The 21,267-nt window shown below is 39.0% G+C and overlaps 2 protein-coding genes and 1 non-coding gene across 4 annotated transcripts; 1 reads left to right on the forward strand and 2 right to left on the reverse strand.

Moving 5' to 3' along the window:
* The first annotated feature begins 168 nt into the window (after positions 1 to 168).
* Positions 169 to 10,246, forward strand: sdr42e2 (short chain dehydrogenase/reductase family 42E, member 2). The gene is made up of 12 exons (XM_081609986.1): positions 169 to 349; positions 676 to 1,123; positions 2,047 to 2,142; positions 4,250 to 4,307; positions 4,492 to 4,610; positions 4,705 to 4,780; positions 5,907 to 5,989; positions 6,616 to 6,753; positions 6,850 to 6,915; positions 7,045 to 7,108; positions 7,209 to 7,282; positions 9,315 to 10,246. The coding sequence occupies exons 1-12, from the start codon at positions 231 to 233 to the stop codon at positions 9,555 to 9,557; spliced, it is 1,584 nt and encodes a 527-aa protein (XP_081466112.1). The 5' UTR covers positions 169 to 230; the 3' UTR covers positions 9,558 to 10,246.
* Positions 10,247 to 11,026: 780 nt separating this feature from the next.
* trnal-uag (transfer RNA leucine (anticodon UAG)) lies at positions 11,027 to 11,108 on the reverse strand. Its single transcript has one exon. It is a non-coding gene; the product is annotated as a tRNA-Leu (tRNA).
* A 1,896-nt stretch (positions 11,109 to 13,004) lies between these two features.
* cdr2a (cerebellar degeneration-related protein 2a) lies at positions 13,005 to 20,858 on the reverse strand. Of its 2 annotated transcripts, none has more exons than XM_008416745.3 (7): positions 20,475 to 20,858; positions 18,309 to 18,421; positions 16,988 to 17,136; positions 16,723 to 16,899; positions 15,365 to 15,658; positions 14,241 to 14,511; positions 13,005 to 14,152 (listed from the first exon to the last, which is right to left on the reverse strand). In XM_008416745.3, exons 1-7 carry the CDS (start codon positions 20,551 to 20,553, stop codon positions 13,877 to 13,879), a joined length of 1,359 nt encoding a protein of 452 aa, XP_008414967.2. In that variant the 5' UTR covers positions 20,554 to 20,858; the 3' UTR covers positions 13,005 to 13,876. The 2 variants fall into 2 exon arrangements, with proteins under 2 accessions (XP_008414967.2, XP_008414966.2); XM_008416744.3 differs by having other exon boundaries at positions 14,241 to 14,514; positions 20,475 to 20,852.
* Positions 20,859 to 21,267: the final 409 nt, after the last annotated feature.

Below are 21,267 nucleotides of genomic sequence, written 5' to 3' on the forward strand. Positions count from 1 at the left end.
TAATTGCACTTCATAAAGTCTTCCTTTCAACCCCAAAGTTTTACTCAAACTTTTATATGAAAAAAATAATTTTTTCTGCTATTTAACATGCATCAAACATTTAATATATGACATTCTATTTAAATGTTGGCCTATGTTATTAAATCAAGGAAGAGGCACTGCTTTTACAGCAAGGATTCTCGCTTCACGCTTCATTCAGACATTACGGTAGGAGATCCTTCAGGTGGCTGATGGGCCGGCTGAAGGGTGGAGTGTTGGGAGGGCCCACACATACGGTAGAGCTGGAATTTCTTCATAAGACAGCTGACAGGCACAGGTATGGATGTGAGGCGAGGAGGAACGCAATAAGGTGAGTCAATTCATGAGAAAAGTTTCCCAGCAGCTTAAGATAATTTTAGGAAAAAAGCAGCAGATATTTGGAGTAACTTGTAAAATGTTCATTATCATGTGGAAATTTAAGCTTTTTGTATTTACTTTAAAATTAATGATATACAAAGCATGTAATAATAACTTTTCTATAAAAGCAGCTAGGACAGTTTAAACTTGTCACATTCAGCTAATTGCTGGAGGTTGAAAAATAAGCTGAATTTCTGTGAAAAAAGCTGAAGATACATGTTAAAAAAATAACTCAAAGTTTTGGCTACCCCTCAGTACTTTCCCTGTTCCCTCCATCAGGATGTCTATTGACCTGTACAGCCCCAGCGTGGGTGACAGTGGGGCCTCCATGTGCCAGATGCAGCAGCTGCCCTGCCACAGCGCCCCGCTGCTTCGCCTGCAGGCCTGTGGGCATCACACACTCAGCCACTCAAACCTCCCTCATAAGCCGTGCTTGAGCGATCCATCCATGGTCGCTTCCTCTGGGGCCGCGCCGGCCCTCCGCCACAGGGTCAGCGGGGCCACGGCAGGCACCTGCAACAGCCCCTACTGTGCTGCTTCAAGACTGGGACAGGAGGCGGGAGCAGCAGCCTGGGACAGCTGCAAAGGGAAGGTGTTGGTGACAGGAGGAGGGGGATATTTCGGCTTCAGGCTGGGGAAAGAGCTGGCCAGTGAGGGGATGACTGTGATCCTTCTGGATGTCAACAAGCCTCCCTGGGATATTCCTGACGGAGCAATCTTCCTTCAGGTGATTCTCACGGGGGAAGAAACCCCAATTCTTCTGCTTTTTCTCCACTATCATGCTTTTCTTCTTACAGGGAAATATTTTGCACTTAAAGTGTTAATAAAATGTTTGTTTTTGGCTCTCATTAATGTGCTGTACTGGGTAATATGACTATTTTGGAGTGGTGGACCAGGGGAGACCTGTGTTTCTTATGAACTATCATCACATAATATAATGAATGATTAATTCATTAACCTGAAGTTGAATGTTTTCACCACTAATGCAATTCATTAGTGGTGAATCAAGGTCCATATATATATATATATATATATATATATATATATATATATATAATTTATTCATTTTATTCATTTTGTTATTTTTAATTTATTTTTTAGTTTTCCTTACATTCAAACAGAGAATATAATGTTTTATTATTTTTATTTTAATTTTATTTTTATTTTGTTTCTTTTGAATTATTTATTCAGCTGATTATTTATGTATTAATATAGTGTATATTAGTAATTCCTAATCATTTTTATTTGTTCATCATTATTATTACTTTGCAAGGACATTTTTCTCTTGAACTAATTAATTTATTCTCTGAGATGATTTAGTTTGGTTTTGTATTCGGTTTGTAGTATTTGCTCTCTGGCAGCCAAACGGCTCACTCAGCTGTTAGCTGTGAAGTTGAGCTCTAGTGTTACTGTGTGTGCGTCAGGTCAGTGTGCTGCTGGCTGGAGACGCAGGTGAGCGATCTGTTTCAGAGTGCCAGCTGCCTGCTGGGTCACAGAGGGAGGAGACATGAATCGGGTTTCACCTGCTCACCGCTGTTGGCAGGCTTTCACTTGACAAAAAAAAATGTTTTAAAATGTTTTGTTTTTTTTAAGTACACATGCAGCAGACACTACCCCCTCAACGTGGTTTTCACTGTTTCTTTCTTTCAGAGCGACATTCGGGACTATTCCTCCCTGCAAAAAGTGTGTGAAGGAGTGGACTGCATATTTCACACAGCATCTTATGGCATGTCTGGACCAGAGCAGGTGATCTTCCTCTTCCCTATTTAAATATGAGTCACAGTCGGCCATACTGAATGTCCCTGAAACCCACAGCAGCTGGACAAGCCACTAAATTGTTAACACGTTCTCCTCGCAGCCGAGAAGTCCCCCAACCTGAATGACAGAGTGTTTGCCTCCGTACCTGTCAGTATGTAATGCTGCGTCGCTCTCAGTGGATTAGTCATAAAACGCCTTCTCAAGCAGTAAAACTGTCCAGCTGAGTGAAGCCTTTGGGAGTTAAAAGCTAAAGTCACTGTGAAGTAGTAACAATTAAAAGGACTGCTGATTTTGGTTTAAAAACTCACAAGGGAATCTTGATTTGAGTCCATCATGAAAGACAAAACACTGCACTTGCAGTAAAGTAATGCGGTCTGAATTCCTGTTGGAGTCGCTGTGAAGTGATATGTGTCAAATCGGACTTGAGATACTTGAAGAACACGTGAGTTCATTCCGTACTGAGAAGTTATCTCTTTGTGATTGAATACATCCATTTACAGGCGCTCACAAGCCTTGACCTTTATCACGTTTTCAGTTTGTTTTGCTGGAATGTGATGTGACGGATTAACATCAAGTGCAAAACTGAGAATTGAAAGCAAATTAATTAAACCGCAGTTTTTAAACAGTTCTTATGGACAAAATCTGAGAAATGTAGCATTTGTACCTAGTCCCTTTAATCCGACACCCCCAAATAAAATTCACCGCAACAGCTTGCTTGAAGAAATCACCTAATTGGTAAATAGAGCCTAGTTGTGTGTAATTTCACCTCGGTAAAAAAGCAGCTGCACTGTGGCAGCGTCAGACGTTTATCAACTGGCAAAATGTGACAAAAGTGAAAACTCTGGTGGAGCTGCAGAGATCCAAACCTCGGGTGGAAGAATTTGTTGATAAGACTTTGTGGACAGGACGATTCTTCCAAAACATGGAAGAGTTGCAATTGACCTTGTGGAAAGAACACCATGAAAAAAACAAACTGGAGAAACAACAATAAAACACAATGTAAATCTCCCAAATCTCATGAAGTGGCAGCATTATGGTGTGGGGGCAGGAAAGCTGGTCAGAGTAGAAGGAAAGATGGATGGAATAAATATAGAGGAATGTAAAAGTGTCAGTATGAGCCATGCTTCACAGTAATGTACTTCTTTGTTTTGGTTTGTCACATGATATTCTAACATAATTCACTGATGTTTGTGGATGCAAAATGAAAGGTTTTGAATATTTTTGCAAGAGACAACATCTATTCAGATTAACTCAAAATACTTTGGTACTTCTTGAATTCAAAATTTTTTACTACAAAGTACACCTCCAGTTTTGCACCATGTTCTTAAATTTGTTTAACGTTTCTCTTTGTCACATTCTTGTAATGCCACACAATCCAGTCACCACATAGTTTCTGATCTGGACTAGAAACAGAGGCATTTAAACACATTAAGTTTATTATGTCAGTGTAACGTACAGAAACTTGATGTATTCTTTTAGCAGAGCCCTCTTAATGTACCAACTCAACATTTTCATCAAGTTGAGACCTTGATTCTATTGTTTTTTTGTTTTTTTTAACCACTGTAATGGAGATTTGTTGCTGTGTTTGAGGTCCTGTTCATGCTGCCTGAGAAATAGTCTGAGATTTGACTATAATACTGTAATTTTTAAGGTCAACTCTATGAATATATTAGGATCCTGTGGCTGTGCAAGACGCCCAAATCATCACCCCACCTCCACCGTGGTTAATAGTTACTATTATGTATTTTATGCTCGGCTCGGAAGTTTAACTTTTTAAACGGGATCATATTCTCGTTAGAATATGACAAACCTCTCAACAAATCATCACCTGTTCATTTTTTACAAACTTAATATGGTGAGTTGGACCTGCAGTATTTGAGTTGTGACTCATAGTTCACTTATGACTTTGTTGTGATTTGCTGAAACCTCAAGCCCTTGTAAAGACTACCAGAAAGTTTTCTCATCTTTGAATACACGTAGAATAAAATACTTCAATTACTTTAAGAATGACCTTTTCCAGACTGATTTAAAGTAATAATTGCTTCTTTAAAGTCGTTGCTGATCCATCTTTGCATTGTGTTTCTCTGAAACCCAGCTGAGGAAGGAGCAGGTGGAATCAGTCAACGTCGGAGGAACCAATAATGTCATAAACGGTGAGGTATTGTTCCTCGACAACAAGTGCTGCGCCAACTTCTGTCTCATGCTTAAAATTTGTGATCAGAGATAATGTTTCCTACAACATCTACATAGATGAGTGTAATTTTGCACTGTCATGTGAAGAAGTAACCAGCTGTCATTTGTCGACTTTACTTTGTGGTGTGATCTGCTTTATGTCAGTGTGTAAAGAGAGAGGAATCCCCAGACTGGTCTACACCAGCACCATCAACGTGGTGTTTGCTGGGAAACCAATTGTGGATGGCGATGAGGCTTCGGTGCCATATGTGCCCAGTGATTTGGTAAACAGCAGTCAAACACATCTTAAATCTTGCACATATATTGTATTTTAAACACTAGGACATGTAAGGAATCTGTTTTGGGGTTTTTTCCCAGCACATCGACCACTACTCCAGAACTAAAGCAGTGGCAGAGCGGATGGTCCTCTCGGCCAACGGGTCCCCAGTGAAAGGTGCAGAGATATTCAGTGAGAGAAGTGATAACCAGAGCGCAGATGTATAGAAACGGGTTGCACCTAAGGGAGAATGCAATCAGTCCTGTATGTTCAGATGTGAGAACTGAGAGCGAAGTTCAGCTCATTGTGTGCAGAAGCAGTCACTTGATGCCAGTCTCTAAGACCTTTCCAGTCATTTGTGAAAGTAATTTATCTGAACATTTGATCATGTTGCAACAAATTTGAAATTGTTCTTTGATTTTATGTGTTAGACCAATACAAAATGGTGCATAATCAAAAAGTGGAGGAGAAACAATACAAAAGAAAAAAACATGCCATTTTCAAATAACACTCTAGATGCCCAATGCTTTATATATTGTTTAATTTAAACCTCTCAACAACTTTCCTGCAGCTTTTCGTTGAAACTCCAGAGATCGTCTCTGTATTTACAGTGAGTGACAGGTGGATTATGCTCACTGACGACGTGACTTGTAAAGGCAATTGGCTGTACTGGATTTTTATTTTAGGCAGGAAACTAATGAAAAGGTGTTGAATATATATATACATACTATACTTTGTGCTGGTCTTTCACAAAAAAAAAAAAAAAACATTCCTCAGTGTAATCCAACTCACTATGACTGATCATTTCCCCAAACATTTAATTAAGCATAAAGCATGAAGGTGTCACGTTATATACTGCAGCTTAATGTGCGTGTATCTGCTATCAGAGGACGTTTTTTCCACTGGCGTTAAGTCACCTCAGCAGCAGGGGGATGTAACAAAGCACATTTACATTCTTACCTCACTGTAGCTGCTCTGCTCTCATGCTTTCATGCTATGCTGTTGTTCTTGTAGATGTTACGCTTATTTGACTTTCAGAATGATACCTTGCATAAAAACCTGCCTCAGCCCTAAGCACTGCAGAATGCTGTTGTTTTTTTTTTGTTGCTGTTTGTTTTGTGTTATTTGCATGAGTCTCGACAATCCATCATTGCAGAGCAGTCAAATGATTGAAACCAAGTCTTTGTTGACATATTTTCTTACATCGGATGTATGAATTTTGTTTAGTTTGACTCCCCCCCCCCCGCCCCCCCCCCCAAAAAAAAAAAAACTTGCATATTCATTCCTGCTCTTATTTCTAAAGGTGGGGGGAAACTGGAGACCTGCGTCCTGCGGCCGTGTGGCATCTATGGACCTGGAGAAAGGAGACATCTTCACAGAGTGATGGTGAGCAAGCAGCCATGTCTGAGGGGCCTCCCTGGCAGCGCACACTCCTGTTAGAAGAGTTTACATTATTGATGGAGCTCTCCAGGCATCCAGTTACGATGCCTTTTCTTCTAGTTTTCCCCCCCTCCGCCATGGCAGCGGTCGTTGGAGGTTTGGATGTAGTAAGGGATTTAGCATTTGGCCGAGATCATAACTTTTAGTTTTTTCTGCAAGTGATGTATAATTGTAGCAACCTTGGCAAAGAATTTGTGCTATGCAGTGTTAAATGTGGTAGCACTTAGCCAATGAAGTTGTTGTAGAGTTTGGTTTTCTTTAGGTACCTTTCGATGAACATAGAAATTATTTTTGGCCTGACAGCTACAAAGACATTTCAGCAAACTATTTGCATTTTAATCCACTTCTAATTAACCAATTGAATGAGCGTTTTAATAGAAAATACAAGCCTGTAAATAGTGAGATTTTCTCCTGACATACCTAAATTACATCCACTGTAGATCTATGTTCTTGATTTTGTCTCACTTCTAAAAATCAAATTGATTTGAATTAAACACTGGTAGACACATTTTGTAATATGTATGTCACATGTATCTAATGAAAACTACCTACTTCTTGTTCTTTTGTGTCAGATGAACGTAGAGCGGCGCCTGTTCAGCTTCAGGTTTGGAGACCCAGCAGCCAGGATGAACTGGGTCCACATAGATAATCTGGTCCTGGCCCACAAGCTTGCAGCTGAGGCTCTCACAAAGAAGAAAGGCTGCATCGCTGTGAGTAGTAAAGACACGGTCCCACACACACTTTCATCTCTGCCTCAGTTTGAGTTACTTATGTGTCCTTTTAAAAATGTTTCTGCCATTTTGCAGAGCGGGCAGGCATATTTTATTAACGATGGCCTTTCAGTCAATCTGTTTGAGTGGCTGACACCTTTGGTGAGTAAAAATCTGTGGGTTAACTTTATGCATTCTTGTGGGTGAACCTATAAGAACTTGTGATAACACACAAAATGCAACTTATTTGAGAGTTTAGTCTGAAGTGATTTAAAAAAAAAATCTTTGCAGTTTGAAAAACTGGGCTACAGCAGACCATCGATAACCGTTCCAGTCTCTCTTGTCTATTCAGCAGGTAGCTCATCGCTCCTCTTTTTTATTTTTTTATTTTTTTAAGACATTTTCATTCGAATGGAAAGATTTACCTCTGACTCTATGACTGTCCTCTTTTCAAGCTATTCTGGTGGAGTATTTACATGTGATTCTGAGTCCGGTGATCGAAGTGCCTCTGCTTTTTACCAGGAGTGAGGTAAGCCCACTTCTTTCTATTTTTTTCTGCTTTTCTAGGGTTTCTATTTGACTTAGGAGAAGTCAGAGAGAAGTAAAGGCTGTGCTTCTAGCCCTAAGAACAAAAAATGCTAGCAGAAAAAGGCTGTCTCAGAAGTAGTCGTCACAGTCATTTAAATAAAATGCTGAGACTCCTGTACACAGATCACACTCTACAAACTGGCTATCAACAAAGCCAGTTTCTACCTGGTTGTGATTTATTTCCTCCAACGTAAGAAATGTTTCCTGTTTGTTGTAATGCTTGAGGAAATAACATTCCAACCTAAATATTATCGTGACAACTGCAGAAATGCTTGTAAGGCGAGATGAAAACCTATTTAATTTATCTATCTCTTAGTTTTCAGACATTAATCCTCCAGAATGAAGAGTAAGAACAATTGTAAATGCCAAAACCTGACCTAACGCTAATGCCACTGCATGCAGGAAAGAATAAAAGGTTTCTCTTATGGTCAGATTTATGGTCGTCTTCTCTCTCAGAAAAACAGTATTCATATCTCCAACTGTTTTATATTTTTCCATATTACAAAATTTCTATTAATTTTTTTTCTATAATTAAATTTGATGGGACAACAAGAGAGAGAAACATGAAAATCTGAAGAGCTTGGTGTGCATCTTTACTCTTATCTCTAAATGAAGTTTGGGTAACTGCCTTCAAAATGATTTTTTTTAAAAATCTAACATTATAGATCCTGATGAAAATGTCATCTTTGCATTGAGGCATGGTGGCGGCAGCATCATGCTGAGTGAGGACTTTCCCTCCGAAAGCCAGAAAGTTGGTGAGAGCTGACAGAAAAAAAACCTTTTAGGCATACAAGAGAAACAGTTGGATGGTTTGGATAAAAGTTTGTTCATGTGATAAAATGGTCCAGTCAAAGTCCAGACCTAAATTAATTTGACAGTGTTGCACATGCTTTTCTTCAAATCTGCCTGAGTTTGAGACATGTTGCATGAAGAATGTTCAAAACATTCAGTCTCTAGATGCGGTGTGAATATTTTGGTGGAACACTGAATTTCCTTTTCCTTATTTTACCATCATAATTTTAAGACATTTTAAAAACTGTTCCACACATTTATTTTTCAGAGATTTTATTGTGTCATAAATCTGAACTATGGAGTTTAGAAATAACATGTTTTGTGTCATTGTCTATTTAATCTAGTCTGAGATGCAACCAGTTGACTGAATGGATTATTTTTAAAACTAAGCAGCACTTTTGTCTGATATCACTAAGTAACATCAATGTAACTCACTGTGAAGTCCTCCTGTGGCTGCTGTAAGGCCGAATAATCGTCTGGAGGCCTTCATTGAGGAGTCTTGGTTGCTGGCCCGTCGGGTCTTCATAAATGTGTCATGAAGCCGAAACCAAAGCTGAGACTTTGCAAACTTTGCCTGGCGCTCGTTCTGTCAGACAGAGACTGCAGGCCACTCGGATTCATGGTTGCCCCTGTGAATAAAACATAAAGTGCTGTAGGGTCAAAGCAGGAAGTTTTGACATGCCGATAACAGGAAGTGACATCAGTGGAGTGGCTGTTGCCATGGTGCCATGTGGATTTTTTATTTTTTTATTTTTTTTGTGTGTGTAATTTTATCACATGAAGAAATTTCACATGCCAAATCGAGGTACTTTTAGTAAGTCTGTGTTAAACAAACACATTGTCATTATCCTGAAGACATCAGAAAGGAATGAGAACAGGAGGGAAAAAGCCACGGCTATCTTCAGGTCCAACCGGATGATCCAGACTCTGTAGTGTTTTACTCCCTGGCTGTTCTGTGCCTTTTACAAGATCATATGGATAAACTGTGCATGAGTCATACAGGAAAAATTTTATGCTGTTATTCTGTAAAAGGTGTGAGCTTTTGAGAATGGGGGAAAAAAAAGGCCAGTTATGAAGATCAGGTTATCAGAGTTAGAAATTAGAATGAGATGACTTTTACCTGCAAATGCTTTCAGGAGCTTCTTGAAATGATTTTCTGAGGGTTCCATCTTCTCTCGCAGGTCCGAAACATCACAGTGAGCCACACCTTCAAAATCGACAAGGCCCGTCAAGAACTGGGTTACTGCCCACAGCCGTACAGCCTGGCGGACTCCGTGGAGCATTACCTCAAGATCCGACAAAGTCGTGACACCCCGATTTCTTTATCCCTGCCCTCTGTCAGGCAGCTGGCTGAAAGAGGCGTCCTGCTGCTGCTGATGGGACTCGGCCTGGTGCTACTCATAATCTACGGCATCCTCAGTTAGAGTTAAATAGTTGTTGCAATGTCGGATGGAGAGGCTCTCAAAACTAATTGTTGCAACAAATTTCAACTCTTCTCTCACTTGTGCAGAGTTCAACTCATCAAGAGTCCCTTTTTCTTTATCTCCTCTTCAAATAAGACTTAATTTGTTGAATGTAGGTTTAGACAAATTTCCTTTTCTTTTAAAATTATGTAAGGTTGAAAGTATTAAAGGAGATTTATATTTATGAATTTAACAGCTTATTTAATTTTTGGTCTATGTGATTAATTGTCATTTATTGAAGCATGCTTCCAGTTTGTATGATAACATTCTTTAGTGACTGCTATTTACTACAGAGGTTGTTATTTTGTACACTTTTAGAAATAAAATAATTATAATGAATGAAATGTTTAATGGATGTTAAAATCAAACATTTTCTGTTATTAATAAAAGTAATGAAAATGTTTATCATTGAAATAATTTATTTCTATTTAAAGAAAAATAATCTTAACTCTTGGGCTTGCTTGATTTTGTGCTACGCCTCCAAAAGACACCCTTTTAAAGATTGTCATAGAAACATATATTTTATTTCCCAGTTCTTTCCTGGTTATCCTTTCAAAATTCAGTTCTCACTACATAGAAAATAGCTGTGAACATTCTGTAATTCTATCTTTTTAAATTCTATATTTAGTGAATAAAAAATCTCCACCTTTTCCCCTCTTTCTGCTTTATTTAGTAAAAAAATACAAAAGGTATTTTCCCCTAAATGCATATTTACTTATTTTGAACACAACCATAATCTTTTAAAGCAACCTTTGCAAATTAGTAATTATGCTAATTACTAGCATAAATTAAAACTATGACAACAAAGAAACCTACTGAAAGCTACATATAAAATAAGACATGAAAAAGCACAAACATGCATGCAATTGAATCAAAAGTAGAAAAAAATGCAAGCTAATTGGATTAGATTGAAAAAAATATAAAATATTAGCATAAAATGTGAAATTCTGAAAGGGTTTCACCAATAGTGAATGAAAAGAACAATCAAAATCAAATTAAAATAATTTATTTAAAAATGTTTTTTTGAATTTGAGTTAATAGCATGATAAATGACAGAGATTGGCGTTTTTATTTCAAACAGGGCTTACAGAAGACTTTAAATTAAAATAATAAAGAAAAAATTACCAAAACACACAGTCTTGTCATATCGTCTGCTATATGCATCTACAATCTACACACAGCCAAAGTTGTTTACATTATATTTAAAAGCATAGAAGAGTTCTTTAAAATGTCTACTGCTATTCTTAATATACCCACCAGAGAGCGCTGATGCACTTCTAATCATTTTAATAGCAAACAAAGCTATTAATATGAGGAATTTATCGAAGTCAGCAGAACTTTTATGCTTAACATGCTTAATAGACATAATTGTATTAGTTATAATATAAACACTTTCAAGTAAAAAGAATAATAATGAAAAAAAAGCTTCTTGGCAGCGGTGGGATTCGAACCCACGCCATCGAAATGACTGGAGCCTAAATCCAGCGCCTTAGACCACTCGGCCACGCTACCTTGACTGCTCGAATGCAGAAAACTATGCTAGATAATTGAAAGGGCATAAACTTGGCGAGCGCATTTTTGACCTACATAATGCGGTTTAATTAAAATGGATGTAAGCTTACTTTACTTCCTTTGTCGGCGGTGTACACGGGCTCTTTTTGTTCATAAGGAACTAAGTTCCAGGAAATTCAAGGATGAGGAATGGGAGGAATCTGCGCTGAGTTGAAGTCACAAATACTCATGTGCAGAAATGTGGTTGTAAGGTGGCATAATAATGTAGAAACAGTAGTTACTTTCTGTCACCCATCCTTGCTAAGCTAAAGGGATAATTAGAGCTCTACAGTTTAATTCAAAACAGTTTTACATCAAAACAAACGATTTAATCTGAAAAACCCCCAAATATTTAAAATAACTACTTTGACATATAGCTTAATTTGCTACTTAAAATGTTTTAGCAACTTGGTTGCCAAAATTAGCAAAATTAACTTATTTTCTCGTCAGAAATCAGTACTGAACAATAAACACATAAACCAAACAATAAATTATTTTTGGTTTCAATTGTGAAAAGACAGAAGGATTACAGCAATAGCTTTTGTTTTCTTTCTGTAGTCAAAAGCAGGTGAACAAAAATATTAAACGACTACCAAGCAGATCTAAAAAAAAATCTATATTTTTCATATTAATAGACAGGTCCAATTTCATAAATTTTCTTCTTTAGAAACACTAACCAGATACTGTCATGTCATTAAGCACATTTTTAGTTGTTTGACTAACCACACTCAGGTCTGCCTGAAAAGTCAAGAAATCAACCACATGAAGCAAAAACAGTCATTTATTTGTCTGGAAAGGGTTATGCAGTCATTTCTAAGGCTTTGGGACTCCAGCAAACCACAGTGATAGCGGCCATCCACTAATGGAGAAAACATGGAACAGTTCTGATAGAAACACCCCATGAACAGTCAACCAACCAAAATTAGTCTAAAGGCACCCAGATGACTCATATAGAGGCCAAAAGAACCAAAATCAACAGCTACAGCACTGGCTTCACTTGCCTTACTTAACTTCAGCTTTTTTGACTCAAAAAGAAAGAGACAAGGCAAAAGTTTCACAAAACCTCATGTTTTCCAAACACCTGCATAATTCCCAAGACTTTTAGGAGAAATATTCCAAAGCAATCAAGCAAGTATTCCTCCTAATTAAAGCTTTTGACTGGCCTAGTCCAAGCCTGAATTTAAACTTGAGGTACATACTCTGGTATATTGTTAAAGCATACCACCTCAGTTACTGCTAAAGGTGGCACAACCAGTAACTGCTTTTTCTCCTTCATAAATAAAATCATTGTATGAAATCTCCTTTTTGTATTTCCTCATGTTAGCTGTGCCTTATTGACATTTGTTTCATTATTTAAAAAATGTGAGAAATGATTGATAGAAACAGTTTTTGTACCACTTACCATCTAAGAAAACCACAGTACATGTTGTACATGAAATAAAATGTAATCTTGCACAAACTTAAAGCTACAACACGCTCTATCTGATGTCTGCTCTTTTGTTGTGACTTTATCCCTGCTGATTGTTTTGTGATCTGAGCCTACATGCTCAGCTTTTGCAAAGACTTGTCTGGCTCTGTGAGCTTGGTATGCAATCCTCTTGTTCGAAGGTTTAGTGGATTTGGAGGCTGATGAAAAGTAGGGTAGGTTGTTGAAATCACTTTTATGGAAACACTTCATCCTCAAAACAGGTCAAATGACAAATTTTGCTTGTTGGCCAAGTAAAGGTCTTGTGGTATGACGACGGCTCATGCAGACCAAAGGACTTCATTTCCGCTGCTTTCCTCTCATGATTACCTGGCAGGAATGAGTCCTCAGACTATGACCCCAAAATACAAAAACCCAAATACTCATGTTGCTACATGCCAAATAGTTTTATTTTTGAACAAAACACGTAACAAGAGGGCAAAAACATTAACCATGTGACATAATTGTTCTGATTTCAGTTTTTCCAACAGCTGACGTTGTGAACATTTATAATTAATCTATTTTTTGTTAGAATTGTCTTAAAGATTAGAACATCAGCTTATATTTTTTTTAAATAACATACATTTACAACACAGTGCTGCTACGCCGAGTTTAACTTCTATTCAGCTGATTAGACTCGTCTAATTAGTTACAAAGAAAATACATTTGGTAATAAATAAACAGAAGTTGTGCAAAGTTTTTGCATCTTGTAGTTGAGCAAAAATGTTGCTACCGATATGAAACGAACAAAAAAAAAACAGAGTTCACCCTAAATGCTTTATATTAATGTCCTAGCAAAGGTTTAGAAACCAAACCATCATCGACTTTCGTAAAACCCAGCCAGTATTTCAACTTTTAGAAACCTCCGATTACGTTTCTGCACTTTTCCGTCCTTATGCAACATATCTGCTTACACAATGCATCCATAAGCTGTAGCAACACGCATAAATACAGCAGAAAACAACAACACTTCTGGATTGTTGCACTGAAATGCAGTTTTAAATTTCTCCACAAACATAATTTCTTTATATACCATATTCTTCTATAATTGTTTTCAGTTTTGTATAAAACATAACCATTAATTTTCTTTTTTAATCAACCATTCCCCCCCCCACCATCAGGACAAAATAAAACAAATTGCAAACTAACAAAAGTGTAAAACATGTGGCTTGTGCACCCTCTGTAAAGCTTTACAGAAAAACGGCCTCAGTGCATCTCCTGAGCAGAAATCCAAGCAAATCCAGGGAAGATGAAAGCGTGAAGTTCATTCTGCAGAATCATTGTCGCGTGCCGGGTGCCCGTTATCGCTGAGGTCCTCTTTAGTCTTTTGGATGCGGGTGAAGATCTCCTTGAACAGAACCTTGTACTCGGGCTGGTGGCCGTCTTCAGGAAGAGCCTTCAGATCGGATGTTGCAGCCGAGCTGGAGAGGCGGCGGCGCACCCAGGCGGTGGCAAAGAAACCGCTGGAGGTCTGGACAGCTTGGTGGCTCAGTCCGTCTGTTAGATTATGGTAGCGCTGCAGCAGCTCCTCATATTTTACCTGGAAAACACCAACACATTCATAATAACTATGCCTGCCTGATACTGTATGTAACTTGGGGGATTCACACCGTGTCTGCTTCTCCCACCTGGAGGGCACTGTACTGTGCATCCACCTCATTGAGCAGAGAGATGCCTCGTTGTTTCACTGCTTCCGCCCGCCTGATGCACAGCTGCTCGTGACCGCGACGGAGCTCGTCCGCGTTCGTGGCCTTTAAAACGCTGTCGCTGTGACACCTCTGTCGGCTTCGCCTCGTCTGCTCCTCTTCCTTCTCCGACGTCTCGTCTGCCTCGCTCTGTCTCTCGTCAGAGGCAAAAAACACAGTTTCGGGCAACAGCAGCTGGCTCGGTCTTCTCACACTGCTGAGAGCAGAAAGAAACGGAAACATAGTCAAACAAGATGAATTTACAGTTCCTTGATGTCCAGTTAGCTTCTTAATATTTGGTCCTGTTACAACAGGATAGCCATTGATGACGGCATTTGATAGAATGTACTGTTTATGGCTTGTTTGATAATTGGTTACTGTATTATGCTTTCATGGTGTGAATCACTTTGGACTGCTTTGCTGCTGAAATGCGAAAAACAAAATAAACAAACTTGACCTACAACTGTACTGTATTTCATTGAAATTTTACAACATAGACCAACTTAAGTACAAGGACAGAAAAGCAATAAGGATTTAATATTTTCTTTTACGAATCTAAAAAGTGCGGCATACAATTGTGTTCAAAACCCTTTACTCTGACACTCCTAAATAAGATCTGGTGCAAACAATTAGCTTCAGAAGGTACACAATAAACTTTAGCTTCCATGCAAAATGCTGTGAGTGACTTTTATCCCTAATGTAAAGCATGGCGGGGGAAGCGTCATGCTGTGGAGCTGCTTTTCATTAGCAGAGACAAGAAAACTGCTGAGCTCATTAGAAGATGGACAACTCTAGACAAAGGACAATCCAGGAAAAACAGGATAAAAAACCCAAAGCCTCACTAGAAAGAGATGTTAAAACTTTATGGTTTGAATCAAAGAATATTGATACGTTAAAAGGGTCTAGTTAAAGTCCAGATCGGGGAAATTTTGCAAAACAGAACAGGCAACAAATCCAATCTCTAAATGTGCAAAACTGGTAGTGAGGTGAACCTGTAATTGCAGCAAACTCCGGTTCTACAGCAGTGCACATTCACGGTGGCTGAGCAGAAACACAGCAGCTCTTACCTGTTGGCTCGCCACAGAAGCCGCAGCTGCTCCACTTCCTCCTCCAGCTCGGCCTGCCGGGTCCAGCAGCCCTCCAGCTGGACCAGCCGCTCCTCCAGGCCTCTGTTCTCCCTGGATGTGAACTCGATCTCTCGCTCCACGGCCTCCCTTCGGCTCTGCTCGGTGGCGATCTGCCTCTGCAGGGTTTGGATGGAACGCTGCAGAGCTTGGTACTCCTCCTCCGGGTCCGGACATCTGTCTCTGTCACACAGGAAGCTCTGAGGCGACCACAGTCCATCGCTCTGAGTCAGATACCTGCAACAGAAATGTTTGTTTATTGCATGCTTACAGTGACAAATGAGGTCTTTATGTAGAGTGAAATAAAACTGTCTTTATTTAATATTTTAAATAAATATTAAAACATTGACTGTTCTTAAGTTTACTTTAGGTGAAGAGAATATGATCTGTGTTCTATAGGGGACCTCTTATGCTTCTTTGAAGAAGTTAGGACAAATCTATGGTTTATACAAAACATGTTCATTACACGTTTTGCACAAAGTCATTCTTAGATAATGAGATTTTAGTCTGCTCAGACACTTCTTGTCTCTTTAAATCCAAATAAGCTGCAGCTGGCCACGCCCCTCCAACTCAACGTTTCTGTGGTTAGTGCTTTCTGGTGGGCAAGTCAACAACAAAACACTTGTCTTTTCCAGCAGCCATTGTACAGAGCGTACAGCGCTAAAACCAGCTGACCAAATGTGCTGGAGCTCCGCTTGGGTTGAAAGGTGATGGACTGGGCTCGGCTGGGGTTGCTAGGTAACGGCACATTGTGACTTTATATTCAGGAGGTTATCGACTTGAAAACAGTTGAAAACTAAAATTATTTGACATCAGATGGTCTGTTACAAGTCCCAAGAGCAAAGTTTGGAAACAGTACCTTCTGCAGTGCACACTTAGTGGTTTCCTAAAGTAGCAGCTGTATGGCTGAACGTATTTACACAGTGCTGACAATAGGCAAGGATTAACTTTCCTGTCCTGCAGATTAGCTCTGAGGTAACGGCTCTGCTCTGGGTGACCTGCAGATGTCAATTCAGCATTCAAAGGCTGAGAGTATTGCGGATCACGGAACAGGCCTTGGCACCACGTTGCAGTTACATTACGCTCTTATGGACACAGTCGGGTATAGAAAGACGCAACAGCTGATGGATGTCTCTGTATTTTACACAACACCAATAAGCCTATAAACAGAGCTTCTATGACACAGCAATTTTTCTTCGGTCTACCACACATCTTCCTCTTTGAGAAGAGTTCCTCTGTCACAGCTTGAGGCTCTACCTGCAGCAGCGTAGGCTGCAATGAAGCCCTCTCTTGAGTATTACCTGTCCCGCTGGAGGTCATACAGCTCCTTGAGACAGGACACACTCTGTGCACTGAAACCACGCCGCTGCTCTGCCAGCTCTCTCTTGTTTCGCTCCGCCTGAGCCGCCTTTAGCTCGTCCATCTGGGACTGCAGGTCCTCTATGAGGGTCTGAAGGGCTTCGATCATATCCGTCAAACTGGTGCAAGAGAGAAAAATTAACCGTAAGGATAGATAATGAAAAAAAAAAATAACGTTACGTTTTGCTGATTGGTTGGTTAAGCAACCTGTTGATCTTGGTTTGGGCCAGGCGGTTGTCCTGCACCAGCCTGTGGTTGCTTTCCTCCACGTCCCTGGCGGCCATGTCCAGCTGCTCGTACAGTTTGGCGTGTTGATCGTTCATCTGACGCAGCAGCTCCACCTGTTTGGTCAGGTACTGATGCACAAGAGAAAAAAAAGAAGAAAAAAAAAAATCAAACTTTTGCTGATATTCTGTTAATTAAACAGCAGGTAAAAGTTTAGATGCATATTTTAAAACATTCCAGCAGCATCTCCATTTTTACTCCAATTAAAGAAAGAAAAATAAAACAACCTAAAGTTTCCATTATTTGATTTACTATGGGAATTTTTGTCTTTTAAATACAGAGTACCACAGCAAAACATACAGGAGATTAATTCAAATTTATTTTATGCTTTAAATAAATAATAGAATCAAGATCAATCCAATTTATCACAATAGAGTTGAATAAAACAGATTCACCAGGGAGGTGGGAAAAAAAAAAACAGTTGGAGAGTAACACAAAGTGGCGGTTTGTATTTTTCTCAGATTACACACATTTTCAGTCGTTTCCTAGATTAACTTTAAACGGGAAATAAATTCATGCTTGCTCTCCAGATCTGATAATCATAGTTTGTGAAACTGACACCAACATCAGCCTGGACATCTGTCTCTAAGCAAACATCACGTGCTGCAGAAATGGTTTTAGTCTAACAGAAACACGCTCCTGCTCCACAGAGCCCCAACTCACGTGTTCTCACAGCTCTGTGGTACTTCCAGTGCCAGACACATTAGTACGAGGGTCACAGAGAAGTATTGGGATTAGCATATCAACTTCAATAAATCCTCAGACGGCAGCCCTCTCGATGCCGTAAACACATTAAGACTCTTACATTTGCTGACCCACTGAGTGGCGTGTTCTCCGGCTTGTACAGAGCAGTGCTGTGTGGACACGCTGAGACGTCTTGGCAGTGAAATATAAAAACTTAGTTTGGGCTTTTTTGCAAAAATAATACTATTCAGCCAGAAAACTGTCTGACTTTACTAACTACTATATCCAGTAAAATGCATAAATTGAAATACTGCATATCAATGGATGCAAAGAGGTGGCAAGCGATCTACAAAGACTTTTATACATAATTAGGTCAACTAAGATTTTGCCAAATGGTTCATTAGGTCAGACAGGATTAGATTTTACTTGACCCTGTTTTTCAGCTTTTTTGTTGATGTAGACTCCTCTCGATCCCATTGCTGCAAATTGCATCGTGCGATTTTATCACAACTGGATGGTCAAAGCAGCTGTTGTTTTCCTTTCCCCAAACATTCCTGACCTCGATCTCCTGCAGCTGCTCCTGGTTGGTGGAATACATCTGCTGCAGGGCCTGCTCCAGGTCATGGTTCCTGTCCAGGAGAGTTTTGCCCAGCTCCGCTGCCAGATGGAGATCTAAACAAAGCAGAAGCAAATTCCCAACCACATCCTTTACAATGGAAACTGACCAGTATAGGCTTATACAATGAACACACCCACACAAACACATAACTTATCGTACACTATAAATATTCTGCACTCGTGGAATACTCCTTGGAACGTCCTGTGACTCCCTTTGTCTGCTTCATTCCCACCAGCTCTGGACCTTGTTAGCTGTCAGAGTTTCCTGCAGATCTGCACTGAAGCAGGTCTAACACAGACATACTAGCATATCCTCAGCATAGCTGAATTTCCTTTAATTTCCATGCTTATATGGCACATTGTATAATTGTGAAGGGATAAAAAGTATCTTCAAAACAAGGGCTAATCATCGTCAATCTAATTTTTTGCAGTTTTCATCATTAGTATCACAAATATTTTAATGAAATTAAAGACTTATTCTGAACAACTACTGTGCTCTGAAATGTTCAACTTTAACTTGTCGTCTCTGCATGATCTCGAGTTCTGCCCTGACGCCAGCAGGTGGACGGTTCGGTACTAAATTAGTTATGAATCTCAGTGACTCCTTACTAATTCTTCTCTCTAAACTCTGAACCCAACAAGATTCATTCAGCCTCCAAGAGTAGCTCCACTCCTGAAACAGCATGAACATAAACATAAAATGTTTATAATAATAATAATAATCATCAAAATAATGTACTGATACATGTTGCTGAACAGAGAGCAGGCTTTGTACACATACCACACAAATGCTACGTTTTTGTGATTATTGTCAGTTCAGGTACAAAAAAAAAAAAGAAGTCTATAAGAGGACAATTTACTAAAGAAAAAAGCTGCAATCACCTGGCTGCATAAGGGAACAGACACATAAACTAATTCTTGGATTAGGGATAGCCCTGCCTTTAATTATATTGAATCTGATTAACTAAGTTGTTCTAGAAAGAATTTCAGGGACTTTTCTCATTTGCATCCAATAATTAAGTCCATAGTTAGCAGACTAGACCAGAAGGACTGTATTGTGCAAAGGTATCAGTCAGGAGAAAATCCATAATGTTACATCATAGCACAGTGGAGGCTATAATCAGTCATTGGAGAAAATATGGCCAACACTAAGCTTCCAAAAACTAGATTCTTCTTAAAAACTGAAGAAAAGACGATACAGAAACTGGTCAGCAGAGCTGCCAAGGAGCTGCAGGAATTTCCAACAAGTGTTGTTTATGTTTCACATGCGATTACGATCTTCTATGTTGTCCAAAGGAGTAAGGTTGAGAAACACAATTATTGATCTCTGAGGAAAACTTACAAGTCTGGCTACAATCTGATTAATTTTCTGATTATGATTGGCATAAACATAAATGCTGTACATTATTTAAGGAAAAAAAAAAACCTCCATGCAACAATTTAGTAGATTTGGAAGACATAGTAAAATAAAATGGTTGCATACTGACTGTTAATATGACATTTGTTCTAAATTGGTGCTACATAAAAAATACATTTATTTTAACTGAATTCCAAATAAGAATTAGTGTTGAAGTTGAATAAAACAAAACATTAGTTTTAAGGATGCACACACTTATTCCACCTGGAACTACCTCCCCAAAAAAAACTTTAGGTCGGTTTATTGTTTATTTGAATGTCAAATATACACATTTTATATGTGAAAAAAGTTCGAAAAATATTTATGATGGCGTCAATAAATGCATAATAGGAATGCATCCTATTTGGAGTTTTAGCAACGTACCCTAGTTATTTCTTTCATTTCCATCTTCCATTCAATACTTATTTCTTAGAAAACAATGAACACAGGATGTGACAGCCTGAGGAAATCCGGAGCATTCCCATCTAATTATCAAACTTCAAACACATGATCACAAGAGTCCATTATTTTCTACATGGAAACATATGTTATACTTCTTCTTGTGTAGGAAGACAACGATACTTTCTTTTGTGATCAATAACAGTTTAACTTATACTATAAAAGCTTGTGCTGATGTTCTCCACTGGTTATCGTAAACAACACTTGTTAGCATAGTCTCAATCAGACGTGGGTTTTAGGGCGCGTCCTTACCGTCCTCAAGGTCCTGCTGGTTGTACCAGGAATCCCCCGTCTTCTCAAACTCTTCCTCCACAATCATGTCTGTCAACATCTTTCAGCTTGAAGAATCTCCTCCTCTCAGAAAACGGGAACTCAAGACTGTTAGCCTGAGAGCTCAGAGTCGTCCTGTGTCCTCCACCGGCTGTAGACTGACTACATCCTCTACGAGTCTGAGAGGTTTTAACTTCTGTTGTCCACGGCAACGTGGCAAAATCCTTTACACACACCCGGCGTCCAGAAGGAGGCAGAAGAGAGACAACAAAAAATGTGCAATTATTTTATAAGAAACATTTTAAAGTTCTTCTTATATTATTTCGCCTCATTTAAATTTATTCTCAATTAGCCCATGTAGCCCACAATAATGTCAAACTGTCTAAAATGTAAAAACAGTTTTTGTTTTCGCGACTTCCTGACTTCCTTGAGAGGCATTAGAGGGCGCCAACTAGCGGATAGAAATGAAAAATCGTCAACGTCGCCGCCATATTGTAAAGGGCAAGTAATATAATAATATAATATATAAGGGGTCTAAGGGGTCTTCTATTAAGTTTTGTTAGATTCATTTAAATAATAGCAACAACCAGTCTTTATAGAGATGTGTAAAACTGGGTATTTTTGCTTTTATTTTTTATTTTTTGCAAAAATATCTGAAATAAAGCGGAAGTAAGAAAGTGCAGAATTTGTTAATGTATAAATAGAAATGTATGGTAACCAATTATTAAGTAAATCAGCTGCATTGTTTATGACCTTATGCCAGAGGTAGAGAAAG

The sequence above is a fragment of the Poecilia reticulata genome, chromosome 8 (assembly GCF_904066995.2).
Source record: "Poecilia reticulata chromosome 8, P_reticulata-male-v2, whole genome shotgun sequence".
In the NCBI taxonomy this organism is placed as follows: Eukaryota; Metazoa; Chordata; class Actinopteri; order Cyprinodontiformes; family Poeciliidae; genus Poecilia; species Poecilia reticulata.